Below are 17,554 nucleotides of genomic sequence, written 5' to 3'. Positions count from 1 at the left end.
CATTACAGAGGAAGATGATAAAGATGAGATCATGAAGGCTGTAATTGAGTTGAAAATTGCTAGGATAGAAGATGGATACATAGTTGAGGTGTCCACTTTCAGTTCCTGATTGATTCTACTGTTATATCTATTTATGTACTCCATTTTTGTTTTGTGAGGGGATGCGATAGTCCTGATATTAATCATTTGAGTGCTGACAGAGGCGATTGAAGTTTTGAGCTTTGTGTTCTTTATATGCAAAACCATGATAAGATTCATCATTTTGTGATTGAAGTAGCTTCTTAGTCTATGCTGGCCAAAGCTATTGTACAAATTTCCATAGAAGTAAGACCACCTTTATCCTTTCAAAATTATTTATTGCAAGCTATGTTTTTTAAATCACTTAGAGTTGTACTTGTCATCACTCATTTAAACTAAATTTGACATTGTGAGATATTGAGATAGATCATAATATTTGTGTTGTGCGTTTTCATTCAATCATCGTGCACTAACATTTTATCGAATAATTTGCATGCCGTCGCAATGCACGGGTATTAGGGGATGTTTGAATGCACTAGAGCTAATAGTTAGTGTCTAAAATTAGTTGAGACATCCAAACACCCTATCTAATAGTTCAGCTATTAGCTATTTTTAGTGAATTAGTTAATAGTTAGATATCTATTTATTAACTAGCTAATTCTATTAACAATTTTTAGTCAACTAACTATTAGTTCTAGTACATTCAAACACGCACTTAGTGAATATTTAAATACACTAGAGATAGTGGCTAAAATTAGATGCGACATACAAATACCATAGCTAATAATTTTTAGCCAATTAATTATTAGTTCTAGTGTATTCAAACACATGATAGACTAGTAAAAGTTTATAGACGAAACAAGTTTGATGTGCATTTTACTTTTAAAAACTCGTTTTGAACTGTCTATCTACGTACCCGATTGCCCAACGCTTCGCTTTCTCGCTGACTCGCTCCCACTCCCAGACGACCGGCCGCCAGCGCCGCCGCGTTGATGGCCGCCGCACCGGAGGAGCGCCTCGACGTCCTCAACGCCGCTGGGGACAAGATCGGCGTCTCCAAGCCCAGGCACGCCCCCGTCCCGACTCCCGAGCCGAACCCTCCCGTCTCGGTTGGATTCCTTCGATCTGATGGTGTGATTCTGCCGATCGCTCGCTTTGCTTTCCTCAGGTCGGAGGTGCACAGGGACGGCGACTATCACCGGGCGGTGCACGTGTGGATCTACAGCGAGAGCACCGGGGAGCTGCTGCTGCAGCGCCGCGCTGACTGCAAGGACTCGTGGCCTGGACAGTGGGACATCTCCAGCGCCGGTCACATCTCCGCCGGCGAATCCTCGCTCTTCTCGGCACAGTGAGCTGTCTTGCCTCACGATAGTACTGTGCGCTTGAAGAGCTACCGTCTGAACTCTGAACACCACACTGAGTGCGTAGAGTAGCGTGTGCACACTAAGCAGCTAGGTATGCCTAGATCATTTTAGAAGCAACTTACCCAAAAAAAACATTTTAGCAGCAACTGGAAACTGCAATCAAAGCTACTTTTTATACCTTCGGGAGGGTTAAGTCCTCCAAGTAACTGTTGCAGATAGCATGCCAGTTGCAGTTTCGCTGTTGTTCATCCTCACAGAAGTTTGGCATAGTGCTTATACTTTATGCTGTTGCTGTTTTCATCTCGTGAATATCATTTATGCTGATTATTCCATAAGTTTTGTTTCTGTTGGTTGTTTGCTGTATATAAGGACTCTGTCTAGTTAATCTTTTTGTTTTGATGATGACTTATTATCAGTACTACCATTTAATATGAATCATCAGGAGGGAGCTTGAGGAAGAACTAGGCATCAACCTTCCAGTCGATGCTTTCGAGCTTATATTTGTATTTCTTCAGGAATGGTTAGTATGTTTATATTGCAGTCCATTATATTTTGCAGCAGATGACACCATTGTTGTCAGGATTTGTCATATCACATTCACACAACTTTGATCAACCTTCAACCACATGTTTTGTTGAAACATTGGTGGCCACTTGGCCCAGTACATCTTATACAAGCATTATTATTCCATATATAGTAGATACTTGTCAAGGTTTAAGAGCTATTTGCCTATTTCATTGCTTTTCTCGTTTGAATCTCCAACCATTACAATCGACATCTTGGGTGTGATAATTGATAAATATGGTATCATCTGAACCTTTGATTCTTTGTTGCAGCGTTATCAACAATGGGACATACACAAACAATGAGTACAATGATGTTTACCTTGTGACTACTTTAACTCCAATTCCACTTGAGGCATTCACTCTCCAAGTAAGAATGCTGTAATACTTTATACAGTGGCTGTTGGATTTATAACTGTATGCTCATCCTAGTCAAGATCACTGGCTGTGCATGAGAAGATAGTAATTACTTATGTTTCATCACCATTTGATCGTAAGGAAAAATATTCTAGCAAGGAAACGACAATACATGGACAAAAAGGAGCTTTACAGATTTTCCAGTATTCTACATTTATTATGCTCTTATTCTGTTTGAATGATTTTTTTTTACAATGATGTAAACATTATAAACTTTTAACTTGTAGGAAAGTGAAGTATCTGCAGTTAGGTATATGCGTTGTGATGAGTACAAAAGCTGCCTTGCAAAAGAAAGTAGAGAATATGTTCCTTATGATGTGAACGGGCAATATGGTCAACTGTTTAGCATTATTGAAGAAAGGTAAGCAGCATATTCCTTGTCTAGTTGCACTATTGTCAGTATGTGGGCCAAAATAGTTGGATATTTGAAACAAAACATTATGTGAGTGGCACAAAACTTTTATGAATTATATTGTGATTGATGGATCATGAGTCCCTCGCTGAGGACAATCGAATCAAGTTCAAGATCCTTCCTTGTGTAGGTTTCCAGAAGCCTGAGTGATGAATTATACTCTTGGGATTTCTGAGATACTAAAAAGAGACCCTTAAAATTTTGTGCCCTATATTTTTTCATCGGGTGGAGCATTAAGTTGAAAACAGAAAAAAGTGATTTGTTGAACTCATAGGACAAATTTCTCTTTAACTACAAGAGCACTTTTGAGGATTAGTTGTCTGTAATGTGGGCATGTGGCGAGCGCTTTAAAATATCTTAGTTTAGCCCTATTACAAAGAAGTATGATGGAGCTGATCTGTTAGATCACTTGCGCTCATGCATTGTCGTATCTTTAAGCGGCAGATACTCCCCGCTAACTGTCAGTACATTTCTAGATTGGAAGGAATTGTCATTCCTCTTATATCAGTTGCCAATTTAAGCTAGTTTAATGGATCATAATCGTTTGGTCATAATTTTAAAAGTTTTACCAAAACTATCCTGCTTCAACCTTTCATGCCATCTTTGTAGGTACAAAGAGAATACAGAGTCACAGAGTTTAACTTTGCAAAAGCAAATGAACCGTTATGTTCCCATCCATTTGGAACCAGATGTAAGTTTTTATTCAATCATCCTATAGATTGGCATGCTGTTCAAGTATTTAACTATTTATGTTTCTGAATGAAATTTTGTCTTTAAAATCAAAGAATGTGTGCATATGGCACAAGGAAATCGTTTAAAAGTGCTTGAGATGGTGACATAATGAATTAACAATTGTAGATACATTGTCTGAGGTCAGTGAACAATAAATTCATTATAGTGTAGGGGCCTCCCCTGCCATTTTGTTAGATAAAAAAAGACATAAAGCCACTGATATGTACTGTGCAGAAAAATTTCTTGCTTTAGACGAGATGACAGCTATATTATTATGCAAGAAGACAAGAAGTTAATAATATTCAGTTTGAGACTCTGATAGCAGGAAGGGCATGGATAATTTTGATATATCACTTTCTGGCTTAAATATCGCACCTAATTTTTTTGGTAGTATGCTTCACTTCTTTATATGTTGTTTTTTGCAGTTGACTAGTCTCTCTGAAGGAGACAGGGAGGCCTTGGGATATATCCTTAAAGCCGCAATAGTTATTGATGACATATTCTATGAACAGGTCACTTCTTTCATCTAACGCTTTTAAAAATTTTGTTTCTTCTATTGCTTTTTGTTTGGATGTGCCCCATGTCGATTAGTCGTGACAGATATATTCGTTGGATAGCCATTTTGTACTGTATATAGTTTTGCTCTGCAACCTCTTACTACTTTGGTTCTCAATTAGGTATGGAATAGTAACAAAATGCTTAGAGACTGGCTGAAAGGACATTCTGAATTCTCACCATTCGATAAATTGAAGTGGGCATATTATTCTATTAATAAGAGTACCTGGTAATATCTTTCTCTTGATTAATGAAGACGTTCTTGATTGTTTGGAATATCTTAACACAATATTCAATGATATTTTGTTCATGTATGGCAGTTACCTTTTGTCAAACTATTTCCATTTATCCTTGTAATATGATGCCATCTTGCTTAAGACTCTTGACTTTCTTTCATCATGTTATGGTGTAGTGCTTTCATATTGATATATATGGTTTAGAGTGTAATTTAAATGAGATACATATGTTTTCTAATTGGCACATCTACTGTTTCATATGACAAAATGAAGCGTGGTTGTTTGGAGGAATGCATGCTTTCTGCATTTTCTTTTCAACTGTAATCCTCTTTGTTAGAGGAAAGAAACCCTAACCCTGATTAGGGCGAACTGCTGTAAATATATATGAAGAAGAGTACATGGGCCAAAGCCCAATACAACAACAGATATACACAAGTGATTTAACACCCCCTGCAGTTGCAACTCTAGCAATTACAGATGTTGAGACAGAACCGAAACTCCGAGAACATCGTGGAGGGGAGGCCCTTGGTGAAGATATCCGTGAGTTAGGAGGTGGTCGGGACGCGGACATCGCCGACAACAACACGCGCAGACGAAGTGAAGGTCGATCTCCACATGCTTCGTGCGCTGATGCTGCACGGGTTTGGTGGAGAGGTAGGCCGCACGGCGTTGTCACAATAGACGAGGGTGCGCGGGCGAGAGGGCTATGAAGCTCCTAGAGTAGATGATAGAGCCAGAACGCCTTGACCACGTCGTTGGCCACAATGTGGTACTCGGCCTTAGCGCTGGAGCGGGCGACGACAGGTTGTTGCTTTGAGGACCAAGAGATGAGGTTGGTGTCCAAGAACATGACATAGCATGAGGTGTACCGGCGCATGTCAGGACAACCCTCTCAGTCAGTCGGTGTAGATGACCAGCTCGAAGGCCAGAGAAGATCGAAGGAGAACGCCGTGGTCCAGGGTGCTATGGAGGTAGCGAAGGATCCACTTCGTAGCTGTGAGGTGCAGCTCCCCGCAGGGTGTGCATGTGAAGGCACACATGCTGAACAACATAGGTGATGTTGGGCCAAGTGAAGATGAGGTACTAGAGAGCCCTGACGAGTGACGAGGCTCCGATAGGCTATCACGTCATCAATCAGGACGTTATCGTCGTCTGAGACCTTCGCTTAGGTGTCAACAGGCATGGAGCCAGGCTTGCAATCGGACATGCCATCCCGCTCTAGGATGTCGAGGGTGTACTGCCGCTGGTGAAGGAAGAGGCATCCTCACAAACAACCACTCACAGTTCAAATAATTTCTACTTATAAAAGAATTTCCTTAAGTTTTTTCTACATATTTTTATGGGGTCCAGTTCTTACACTGAAACGTAGTCCTTTTGACCTTTTGTTTAACAAAGTCGGTGCCCCTTTGGACAAGCCAGGTTGAGCTGGTGCATTGTCGCCTCAGCATAGGCAGGAAGCGTATTTGGCATGTGCCATCATCTCTGATAGCCACGCTTGAACACACCAGAGTACCTGCAAGCACTGTAAAGTATAGACTGCTACATCAGTTACCAGTTACATCACACCCAATGATGTGGACTTTGGTACCCGCAGTAGGTTGTACCTGTCTCTACGACAAGACATATCTACCACTGCAGCAAGGCATACTCAAAATTGCGGTACAACCATAGCATGCCACTGTGTACGACTCCATGATCATGACAAGTTAGGAGTTATTGAACCTCTGCTGGCTTGTTGCTCTCTCCTTTTTTTTGGCCTATAAAAGGGAGAAGTAGAGCAACATAGAACGGAAAGAGATCTTTGGTGGATTCAATCCAACTGACTCCACCCGAGAGATCCAATTCAGAGGACTCACTCAAAGATACTAAAAGGGCAGGTGTAGAGGTGAACGGGAGACCAGTAGTCTAGAATTCTCACCAGGTAACAGAGAGTTTGGAGGACATGGTGCTTAGTTGATATCTGAGCTTGTAATCTTATTTACTTTTGTGTTCATTAATCCAGTATACGGAAATAGGACGTAGGCTATTACGCATCTTGCGGTACGAACCTGTATAAACTGCCCGCGTGCTGGTACTAGGCTGCACACAGGATCAACATGCCTTCAGCCTACGTCCCTCGTTCTATCCATAAGCTCTTTCCCTTTTTTTACCTATGATACCCTGTTGTCGAACCACGACGACAAATACTATCTTGTCATGTCATCTGATATAAGATTTAATGTAGTGTTTTTTCCTAGTTATCATGTTTATTTGTTACCAATTGTTGTGTCATTAGATTTCCATGTATCTTTTATATATTTTTAGCATCCTATAGATGAACGTTTTGATATTTTGTATAACAGGTCCTGCCTTGATGAAAATAAGGCTTTTCTATCGACCGCAGATTCTGCTGTGCAATTACTCACAGAAGCCACCAAACCAGTTTCAGGATGGAAGGGGATTGAGTATCGAGCAGCATTTCCTCTACATAAGCCTCCCGGTGCTAACTTCTATCCTCCTGACATGGACAAAGCGGTACATTAAGCTGTTCTCCCCCCTCCTCACACATGCAGAGGGAACTTCCTGTTCATACCAGAAATCACAGATTTCTGTGTGCTGTCTGCTTATGAGAACTATGTACATTTTGTGCATAGTTTATTCGGTGCTAGCTGAAGCAATTTCATTTTTGCATACTTTTTGTATGGCTGTAGGAGTTTGAACTTTGGAAGAGTAAACTGACAGATAAAGAACAAAATGATGCCACTGGGTTTTTCACCGTCATAAAACGACATGACTCTCTGTCTTCATCGTCATTAACACAATCAGATGGATCGGATCAGACCAAGACTAAAGATGATCTTTTTATTGTTCCATACTCCAAGGAGTATAGACCATTCCTAGAGAAAGCAGCTGAGCTTCTTGAGAAAGCATCAGCGTGCTCTGATTCTCCAAGGTAAGCTATTATGGTGTTTTGTTTCTGAATTTCTAGTTTGTTTTTGCGAAGATTCATTTGGTTTGTCTTGCTGCAGCCTCAAGAATTTGCTGAGAACCAAGGCGAATGCTTTCCTTTCAAATGATTACTATGAATCCGATATAGCTTGGATGGAATTGGTTAGTATTGTATTTCTTTTTAGTCCATATATTTTGTATAACTTCTCAGCTCTGTTCATATGATATAAGAACACACCACTGACCTTGATTCTTCTGCTCTATGGTAAATTTCTAGTTGTTACTCTCTCTCCTGCCTTCTATAACTCCAATCATGATATGGAATGGTGAGCTGTAGTGATTATTGTCTAAGCATAACTAAATGATTCATGAACCCTGTAAGATCTCTTACACCCTTCAATGACAAAAACAATCTGTTTTGGACAAGACTTTATCAAACCTTAAAAACTACAAATATAACTATTATAGTTAGTTTAGAAACTTGTATGCTATATGTGTAGATTTAGAGAAAGGGCCTCTAGCTGAGTCGATTAGATGGCTTGAGTAGCACTTCTTCTGGTTCGACTTCGCGTGAGAGCGAATTTCAGGCTAGATTTTTTTAAAAAAAATTTCTTGTCTGTCCCATACCTAAGACTTGGCTTTGGTCATGGTCATTCTCACATGGCTACTGTACCGCTATGTATGGGTGAGGCAATTTTCTTTAACTACACGAGGTCTTATTCTTAATGCAATGTCTGGGGACTATCTTAACCCATGCAGGTTGAGTTTTTAATATATATATATATATATATATATATTTACATTCAAAGTATTTCCAAAATCTCTTTATTTTGAATGATTCTAAGAGCGAAAGGGCCTCTAGCCTAGTAGTTAAGGGCTTCCGAGTAGCACCTCCAAGTCCCGGGTTTGATTCCCCTCGGGGGCGAATTTTCCTGCTTGGTTAAAAAACCTGCTGTGTCTCATCCGCACTCGGGTTACGATGTCCTGTGCGCCATCCTTTGGTTGCGCCATTGCAGAATAAACGGGTGACGCCGGCCTATTAGTGATGAGAGGCCAGGGTTCGGTTATTTTCTTGGTCAGGACCAATGTTTCGGTCTCTTCTTAGCCATCAGTGGGTTGTGTGCATCCTTGAGTGCCAACCCTTAGCATTAATACCGGGAGCGCGGTCATTCCCTCCCCGGTTGAGTTTTTTTTGAATGATTCTAAGAATATATTCTAGAAGAAGTTAGTGATCGAAGATCATGCAAAATCAAATATGTCAAGTATATTTTACCTGAGTACCCCATATGAAAGCTCTGAGTTTTCCTTTTGAATCTTTTTCTCTTGTTTTGGAACCTTGCCTTAACAGACTTGTTTGCGTCCTTTTAGCTTGTTTTCTTAATATAATGATGTGAAGCTCTCATGCATGTTCTAGGAAAAAATCTCTTATTCCATAAGTTTCATCTCAGATTGTGGAAAGATTACCGAAGCCAACAATTTCCTAAAAAAAATTATTTACAAAACAGGCTAATGTGGCATAATCCGTCCGATCACAAATAAGAGACAGTTTGTTTGCTCATAGTAGACATGATCATGGGGCCCGACCTGCCAGTGTGCCTGGTCGGACCTGGGTCATGATTTTCAGCCCTTGGCCTGACCAAAAAAAAACTCGGCCGGGGAGGGAAAGACCCATGGCCTGACCCAAAGCGTGAAAACCTAAGAAATTGCCAAGCCGGTCCACCAATGCACCGGGTCAGTCTCAGGCCTAAGATTTTGACCCAACCATATTTCTTTGCCTGAACGCGACCCAACGTTTGAACAGGTCTAGCACATAGTCAAACTATATAGATATTGGTCACTAGTAACTCCTCGCATTTAAAGATACTACAACATAGTGAAAAAAGAGCATAATAATGTTATTTCTCTATATTATATAAACATAAAACGAGAGAGTGAAAATTTGCTTATGTCAATACTCTCATTACTTAGCAGTAGCATGTGTGATCAAGCCCAAGAGACAATTCATCACCTCCTTACTGCGTGCATTTTTGCCTGGCAATTTTGGCACAAAGTTCTTGCTGTTTTTGGCTTGGGGCACCTCACTCCGGCAGCTGATGAGGAGTCATTTGCAGACTGGTGGGGAAAGGTGAGCCTAAGGGTTATCAAGACCAGGAAAAAGGGGCTTAACTCTTTGATCATCCTGGGAGCTTGGTGCCTATGGCTTCAGAGAAACAGAGCAGTGTTTCATGGGGAGTCTCCATCCTTACCTAGAATTTTTAGATGTTTCTCAGATGAGTGTGTTAGCTGGGCAATAGCAAGAGCTAAGGAGCTTGAGAGCCTTGGCTTAGTTGCAGCTCTGGGCGAGGTCGGGTCAAGTTACGGTACCAGTTTGTAATTCCCTTTGGGTTTATGTAGTGTCCTTGGGAGACTTGCTCAGCAACATCTCCTTTTTGTAAGGTTTTTATTCCTCTCTAATATATAAGATGCGCAGTTCTCCTGCGCGTTCGATAAAAAAAGTTCTTTCTATATATTACCTATGTTTGGCATTCTTGTCCTTTATGCAGGACTCCAACTTAGATCTCACAATTGGCCCATATGAAACATATGAAGATAGCCTTTTTAGTTATAAGGTATTTTTCACGGTATCTCCCCACTTGTTTGTGGCATCTCAATTTATTTATCAAGTCTGATGCTTAAGTCATTTTTGTCACACGCAGTTTTGAATTTTATTCTCTTTGGAGCACTCTTTAAGTTCATTTCACTGATGCACTGAACTCAGCTTTCAGCTACCATTTATTTTCAACCTTGTTCCCAGCTAGATTTTCATTTTAACAACTTAATATTGGTCTCTCTTGATATGCTGCAAGTCTTAAAAATATTGTTGGGTCATGAGATATTAATTTATATTTAACTTCTGTTTATTAATTCTGCAATTTGATATGTGCTCAATACTGTTTTCCCGGTTAGGCAAATATTATGTGCTTTAGGGGGTGTTTGAATGCGCTAGAGCTAATATTATTTTTAGTAAATTAGTTAATAGTTAACTAGCTATTTGTTAGCTAGCTAATTCCACTAGCAATTTTTAGTCAACTAACTATTAGTTCTAGTGCATTCAAACACCCCCTTAGAACTTTATCTATAATTTTATATAATGATCAGGTTGTACATTTTTAAGGATCTGAATTAGGTTTGTTCTGCATAATACACATGGAGTTTAATACAATTTTTAATTGCTTTGTCACTTGCATTTTATATATACCATTTCCAATAGGCAACTTTTGAAGCATTTGTCGGAATACGTGATGACACAGCAACTTCTCAAGTTAAACTCTTTGGTGATCAGCTCCAGGTAATCCCATTAAATTTCTCTAAGAAAGTATTAAGCTTTGCTTTACATCAAATTTGATCTGAGTTCAGGATTTGGAGAAAAACCTTCCAATGGACAATATTTTCAAATCAGATAGTATATCTGCTGCTCCTATTCGTGTGATCAATCTTCTCTACAATGCTGGGGTATGGTACAATTCTGAACTGACAGCTAAAAGCTGGTTATTTGTAGACAAAGAAAATCGACCTTTTCTTTTCCTCCTGTTTGGATTATGATAAGTTGACAATACATTTCTTCTATGAATTTTGAGATTCAAGAAAAGTGATGAAACACCAGAATTTCTTGAAATGGATTCATATTGTTTTCTTGGCCATTTTTATTTGTTGTTTTTGTGAGTGGACTTGCATTTTCATAGCTTGCATGTTCACCTTAATACTTTCTCAGTGGCATGGTTGTCATCTAGGTGGCATTGGGACTATTCTCTGGATTACATCCCCTTTATTGTTGATTAACTGTTACTGTCATGTTGAAATTACTTGAATTGTGCCCAGAATTTACCACCACTGCTTGAAATGTAAAGGAAGCCTGTAATTTTTCTGTTTACTTTTACCCTCTATTTTATTATCAATAGAATTTGAGCTTCTCGTGATAGTTGGTAGGTTGAGGAGCTTCAAGAACTTGTACGTGTGGTGCAGATATACTTTTTTCCTGTGTTAAATGGTGCCATGTCCTTGTCAATAGCTTCATGACGCTCTAACAGGATTGCTGGTGCAGGATGTGAAGGGTCCACAAACCATTGCTTTCAATTTGCCCAATGATGAAAGGATTGTGAATGAACGAGGAACTTCCATGGTTATGCTCAAAAACATTTCAGAAGCCAAGTATGCCTTTTTTGTTCTCATTTATAAAATTTAATTGCCAATTAGGTAGTTTGCACTCATAACAGCTAGAAAATAAGGGGTTTATGCTAATTTTGTCAATTCTGGCTCTGTTATTTTCAGGTTCAAGCATATCTTAAAGCCTATAGCTGATGCCTGCATCAGAGAGGAACAAAAGGAATATGTTGATTTCGAGCCATATTATACACATATAGTCTGTCATGAATGCTGCCATGGAATTGGACCTCATTCTATCACCCTTCCAAGTGGTAAAAAAACAACAGTTAGAAGGGTACATACTCAGACAGCGGCTCAAAAAATAATCGATTTTAATTCAGCGCCAGCAGTAGTTTTCCATTTCCCTTCAAAACCGTTCCATTTCCCCATCTATGTTTTAACTGTATGCACATAATTTTGAAGATTTTGTATTATAACATATATTTAAAAATTAGTAAAAACAAAATATCTACAAATGACCAAAAGTTTTGCAGGGTATATTCTTGTGACACATGATTCTTAGATGATTTCATCCAGAAAAGTCACTGTAATGCAATTTAATATCTTTAAACTTTCTACATATGGAAGCTTTTACTTCTGCCTCAAATTTTTACATTTTTATACTTTACATTTTTTCGTTATCTCTTATACTGGTGCCACTGAGTTGAGCTGCTTCATCCTGTTCTTTTCTTGAATGCATAGGAACTTCAAGAATTCCATTCAGCATTGGAGGAGGCAAAAGCTGATATAGTTGGTCTCTGGGCACTGAATTTCCTTATTAAGAAGGTAGTAATTTCATAAATTCTTGGGTGATATGGCACTTGTGTTACCCTAATCATGCAATCATCATTTTTCTATAATAAACATAGGAACTTATGACCTGTCAGTTGTTGGCCTGTATTTGCTAATGCAATCATTTGCTTTTGTTCTGTTAGGGATTGCTTCCTAAGAGCCTGTCACAATCTATGTATGTCTCTTTCCTGGCTGGCTGCTTCCGGTCAATCCGCTTTGGGCTGGAAGAAGCTCACGGGTAAGGCTGTATCTTCCCTATTAGCAAATGTAACTTGAATACGATAAAAACAAAAGTATCATTTTCACTGGCCTGGACACCTGATGACAAATGACTGAATTTATTTCTGAGTTTAGAAAAGGACAAGCTCTGCAGTTTAACTGGTTGTATGAGAAAGGGGCTTTTGTGTTGCAGTCTGACGGAAAATTCTCAGTTGATTTTACAATGGTAATTTTCTGTACATTCAACTATCTTGTTATTTTCTCTTACCACAGCTCATTAGAGTTTGTATTGTGGAAGGTTGAGGATGCTGTAGAAAGCCTGAGCAGGGAGATACTGACAATACAGGCAAAGGGCGATAAGCCTTCTGCCCAATCTCTTCTCCAGTCCCGTGCAACATTGACACAACCATTGAGAATGGCATTGGAGAGGATAGAGCACATGCAGGTAGGTGCCCCTGAAGCTTCTGTTATGTTTATTCGTGCCCTGACCATAGTGCACCGAGTTCAGCTGTGCTGCTATGTTGCTATATTCATTTTCGTATAGATTAGCAGTTTTTAGACTCTTATTTATGTTCGTTTCCAGGTACCTGTTGACATAGCCCCGGTATTCAGCACGGCAAACAAGCTATTTGCAGACATTTAACTATTTGGGCTCAGAATCGTTGTGCTTTAGTACCGCCCACAATACCTGGACGAAACCAGGAATTGCTCAAGAATAAGGCGGCACTAGGAATTGCTCAAGAATAAGGAAGCGCCCCATGTTAAGCAAAGCTGATAAAACCATGGCGATATGTGAGTGACCTTTTTATCGGAAGGAAAATTGTTTGCATGCTTATGTATTGACCTCAATTTTTACGTATTGGAGTGATTTGATGTGAAATTTAACCAAATTCCACGTCCAGTACATGGCCATCCAAACATGGCCTAAAGTGGTGTTTGATCAGTGAGAATTGGAATAAACCCAGCTTTGCCTGAACAGTTGCGAAGTACTGAGTTACATCAATGCATATTTTGTAACACCAAAAAAAGATGTATTATCCTAATGGATGATTGAACGAAGGCATTGTATATCGATCCCCAATGGCCCAATCTTTATGCACATTCTGGCTTGATCAGATCTAGTTTATTAGTTAGGCATATGACATCTTTAACTCTTAATTTTCTAATGAACTTGTCGAAGTTCCATACTAGTTTTACATTGACTAACAGATAAAGGTAGCTGGCACTAGTTTATACTACCTACGTTCCAAATTGTAAGATTCTAAACTATAAGATTTTTGTCTTTTTGGATACATATTTTTTATATACCTATCTGGATACATAGCAGAAGCTGAATATAGGAAAAAAACAATAATTATAGTTTAAAACAAGAAAGCACAATGTTAATAAAAGGTTAAAAACAGATAAATTTCCAACAGAAGATAGCATTACAACCCGTGAAAGCTACTCACTCTATTAAACGTGATCGTTAAAAAGATCCAATTGACAAATTCCTATGGTAGCTACTCTCTTTTTCTCAAATACACAAAAAGGACTACTAATGTAATTACACTCACGACACGTTTTTTTATGAAATAAGATATCTGTACCATTCTTCAAGTTTTGATATTATGCAAATGGTAGACATATATGTCTGGCAGGTTGCATTGCATCTCCGCGCGCCTGAAAAGAGCGCAGCTACATTGGAATTGTTCAGCCAGTGTCCAAGAGTCCCTCAATAGCCGAGCGTCGAAGCTGTTCTCTCTAAATGATCGCTGAGAAGAGCATCTGGTTGGCATTTTTCTTCTTGTCCAGGTCCTCGATCTCCCCTGCGAGCGTGACAAATTGAGTCAGCACCTAGAGATGTCAAGAGACTCGTACCCAGAAATTCCTCCATTAGGGCTAGTTTGGAAACTCCATTTTCTCAATAGATTTCTGTTTTTCTAAGGGAAAATAAACTAAATTTCCTTGGAAAAATGGAAATAACATGAGAAAATAAGGTTACCAAACTAACCCTTAGAGTTAGAGCATGGAATAAAAAATGTCTCCATATATATATAGGACAAAATCTTCACCCATTGGATAGTGAGTTTGGGAAGCAATCATCCAAACTTGATTACATGAGTAATATTCATCCAGTAAAATTAGATGTGTGGTCTAATCTAATAGACAATAAACACAACAACTAACACAACCTCTTACAACCCTTTCACTCAACCTACGACCACCCACCACATCAGCCCATGTGTCACTTTGTGTTTTGTTGTTTTATATGGTAAACAATGTATTTTCTTATTACATATTAGATTTATTGGTGACTTATTGTTGTTGGGTCATATAAAATATAATGTGATAATGCTTTTATTTTTGTTAAGGACCCATTGGGGACCCAATAACTGAATATAGATGGATATGAGATGAATTTTATATCCATAATGGGTATGAATACGGGGACGGGGATGTCTATAGCTTCATGGGAATGGGTATGGATGCCCAAATCCAGCGGTAAATTCTCCATTGTCGCCTCTAACCGGTTCCCAGTCCTGCATGAATCCCCAATTCACTAGCAACTATCCGATCGTAAAAGGGAGGTGGATTGCCTACTTGTGATGGGACTGACTTGAGCAGTCCAGTCTTGGATCACCTCGTTGAGGCTGTTGTGGACGGTCTCGTCGGCGTCGGACAAGGGGGGCAGCCCGGACGCAGCGAGCAGCCGCTGCGTCATGCCACGCTGCGCCATCAAGCTCACGCGGATCTGGTCGATCAGCTCCTGCGGGTAGAGGGATAATTAACCATGGCAAATCGTTAATTATCCCGCGTGTATAAAAAATTATCGAACACGGAAATAAAAACGAAATGTCGAGCCAAAATCAATTAAACTCATTCTTAAATAAAAAAAATAGCACGGTTGTCAGCATCGGCAGCAGGTAAGGCGCGGATTGGTGAAAACATAGGGGGGAAGAGGATACCTGCTTCTGGGTGAGGAGGTCGCGGCACATCTCCTTGAGCGCGGCCGCCTCTTCCTCCAACCGCTTCACCCGCGCCACCAGCTTCGCCGGATTCGCCTGCAACCGCCGCCGCCGATCCCGTCAGCGACGAAAGGAGCGGTTAGGGATGAGGGCGACGAGAATACTGACATGGTCAGGGTAGGCGGCGCGGAACTCAAGGTCGAGTCGGCGCTGCACGTCGGCGAGGGTGCCTCTGGCGTTGGTGAGCGTCAACAGGACGTCGTTCACCGCCGGATGGTACTCCGGCCGCCGCCTGCTCGGATCCGCCGCCATCCTGACGTAGCTTTGGTGGCGGTCCTGGCGGAGGATCAGGATGCGATGTTTGCTCCTATTTTTTATCTTTCTCTGTGTGTGCAGGTGTTGCCGTGTGGGCTAGAAGCATAGAAGGCAGGTACCCGCACCTGCTCGTGCCGCTCTGGTTTTTGAAATTTTTGCGAACTGGAACGAATTGCCGCTTTGGTGGCTTTCGAGTTTCGACACGATGCGTGGGCCCACCTCTCAGACCTACTCCAAGTCTCCAACAGTCCAACTGGTCCAGTTTCCACTGGGTGGCTGCGGCGTTCCGCTGCAGGGTACACGGATTGTAGCGTATTCCCATGCAAATTCACTGTTTTCTCACAAAACGCCATAGAAAAAAACTGATTGTTTGCTTCAAAGTAGCTCTGGGCAAAAAAAAAAAAAAATCCTAAACCCGAAATACCCGAACCCCATATTATCCAAAATCTAAATTTTATTTAGAAATTTCAGGTCACAACTTATGAAACCCAAAATCATTTTGGTTAATTCGGATACCACCTTCGGTCCCAGATAACCCGAACTCCAGGCAACACTAGAATTCTGCAATCGGTGCTGCACTGCTGCCTGTGTCGACTGTGTCCGTGTGCATGCCGATGTCTCTATCTGCCTATCTACCTACCTGTGAGTGCGTGCAAATGCTGAAGAAAGTGCAAGTGTGCAGCCGGTAATAGCAGCAGTGCATGTGAACGACTTGAAGACGTAAAGACCATTTTCCATCCTTCCGTCAGGTAATCAGGCGCACATTGAGTCATGTGAAAGCCAACCAATGCTCAATCTCTTTGGATGATATCCATTTATCTGCAGCCTAGCTAATGTCCTACGATCTGATCAGCTTATTGTGGCTTTTAGTATTTACTACTAGTTTAACTGATGAAAATAATCTAACTGTTTTGAATCAGTTAATAGCTAGAGTAGTTACTATTAGTTTAAATGATCAAAGAGACGTTTTTGTGGGGGATCTGCTCCAACAAGATCAGTTTATAGTCAGCTCTATGCATAGGACTTTGGTCGCTCCGAACATTGTTTCGATAAATCACCCAATCTGGGATTTAAAGATTCCTTTGAAGATTAAAATTTTTTATGTGGCACTTAGTTAAGGGCATAGCCCTAACAAAGGATAATTTAGCAAAAAATAGTGGTATGAAAGTGTTAAATGTTGTGGATGCAACTTAGATGAATCTATTCAACACCTTTTCTTTGAGTGCCATATGGCTAGATGTGTATGAAGAGGGGTGAAAATTTCATTTAACATCGCACCACCATCAAGCATCTAACATATGTTTTGGCACTTGGTTACAAGATTTAAGCTCTAGGCGTAAGAGCTTTATTTGGGGTGGAACATGTGCTCTCTACTGGGCTACATGGTTAAGTCGCAATGATGTTGTTTTTGATAATGCACAAGATTCCACTCATTTGCAGGTCAAAGGAACATATTGAACAAGGTTCTTGACACTGTTGCATAAGGAGGAGGACATACCTCAAGTAAAATGAGGTTGTCGGGTGCTTGAGACGATAATGATAGAAATCTTTTTCGAATAATGGATGGATTTTTTGACATAGATCGAACCCTTAAATTTATGAAACCTTTGTTGAATGTGAGATTTCCGGTCCCGAGTGGAACCCAATGTTTGTTAGTTTAAACAGCCGCATGTATCAACCGATACAGAAGTTGGAATATTAATAAATATTCCCTTTTCTAAAAAAAATTTGGGTAGCACCGCTACAAATACATATAGAATTATATATTCTTCCATTTTAAATATGCAGTTAACGTGGATAAAATCAATTTGGGTACTTCAACAGTACCCGGTACCTGAACCTGAATTGTCGAGTACCCGAATTTACGAGTATC

The 17,554-nt window shown here is 40.2% G+C and overlaps 2 protein-coding genes across 2 annotated transcripts; one reads left to right on the top strand and one right to left on the bottom strand.

Annotated features, from left to right (window-relative positions):
* The first annotated feature begins 887 nt into the window (after window positions 1-887).
* LOC103654182 (nudix hydrolase 3) lies at window positions 888-13,517 on the top strand. Its single transcript, XM_008681010.3, has 21 exons — window positions 888-1,084; window positions 1,187-1,366; window positions 1,825-1,902; window positions 2,219-2,315; window positions 2,590-2,723; window positions 3,384-3,465; window positions 3,932-4,018; window positions 4,184-4,290; window positions 6,640-6,811; window positions 6,988-7,229; window positions 7,306-7,387; window positions 9,769-9,834; window positions 10,476-10,553; window positions 10,622-10,717; window positions 11,307-11,413; window positions 11,534-11,702; window positions 12,110-12,193; window positions 12,343-12,437; window positions 12,554-12,644; window positions 12,717-12,863; window positions 13,002-13,517. The coding sequence occupies exons 1-21, from the start codon at window positions 1,011-1,013 to the stop codon at window positions 13,059-13,061; spliced, it is 2,328 nt and encodes a 775-aa protein (XP_008679232.1). The 5' UTR covers window positions 888-1,010; the 3' UTR covers window positions 13,062-13,517.
* A 289-nt stretch (window positions 13,518-13,806) lies between these two features.
* Window positions 13,807-15,760, bottom strand: LOC100276200 (uncharacterized). The gene is made up of 4 exons (NM_001150045.2): window positions 15,535-15,760; window positions 15,367-15,462; window positions 15,002-15,167; window positions 13,807-14,226 (listed from the first exon to the last, which is right to left on the bottom strand). Exons 1-4 carry the CDS (start codon window positions 15,676-15,678, stop codon window positions 14,162-14,164), a joined length of 471 nt encoding a protein of 156 aa, NP_001143517.1. The 5' UTR covers window positions 15,679-15,760; the 3' UTR covers window positions 13,807-14,161.
* Between the last annotated feature and the right edge of the window lie 1,794 nt (window positions 15,761-17,554).

The sequence above is a fragment of the Zea mays genome, chromosome 4 (assembly GCF_902167145.1).
Source record: "Zea mays cultivar B73 chromosome 4, Zm-B73-REFERENCE-NAM-5.0, whole genome shotgun sequence".
Lineage (NCBI taxonomy): Eukaryota > Viridiplantae > Streptophyta > Magnoliopsida > Poales > Poaceae > Zea > Zea mays.
Note: the sequence above shows the minus strand (reverse complement) of the source record. Positions and strands in the feature narration are given on the sequence as shown.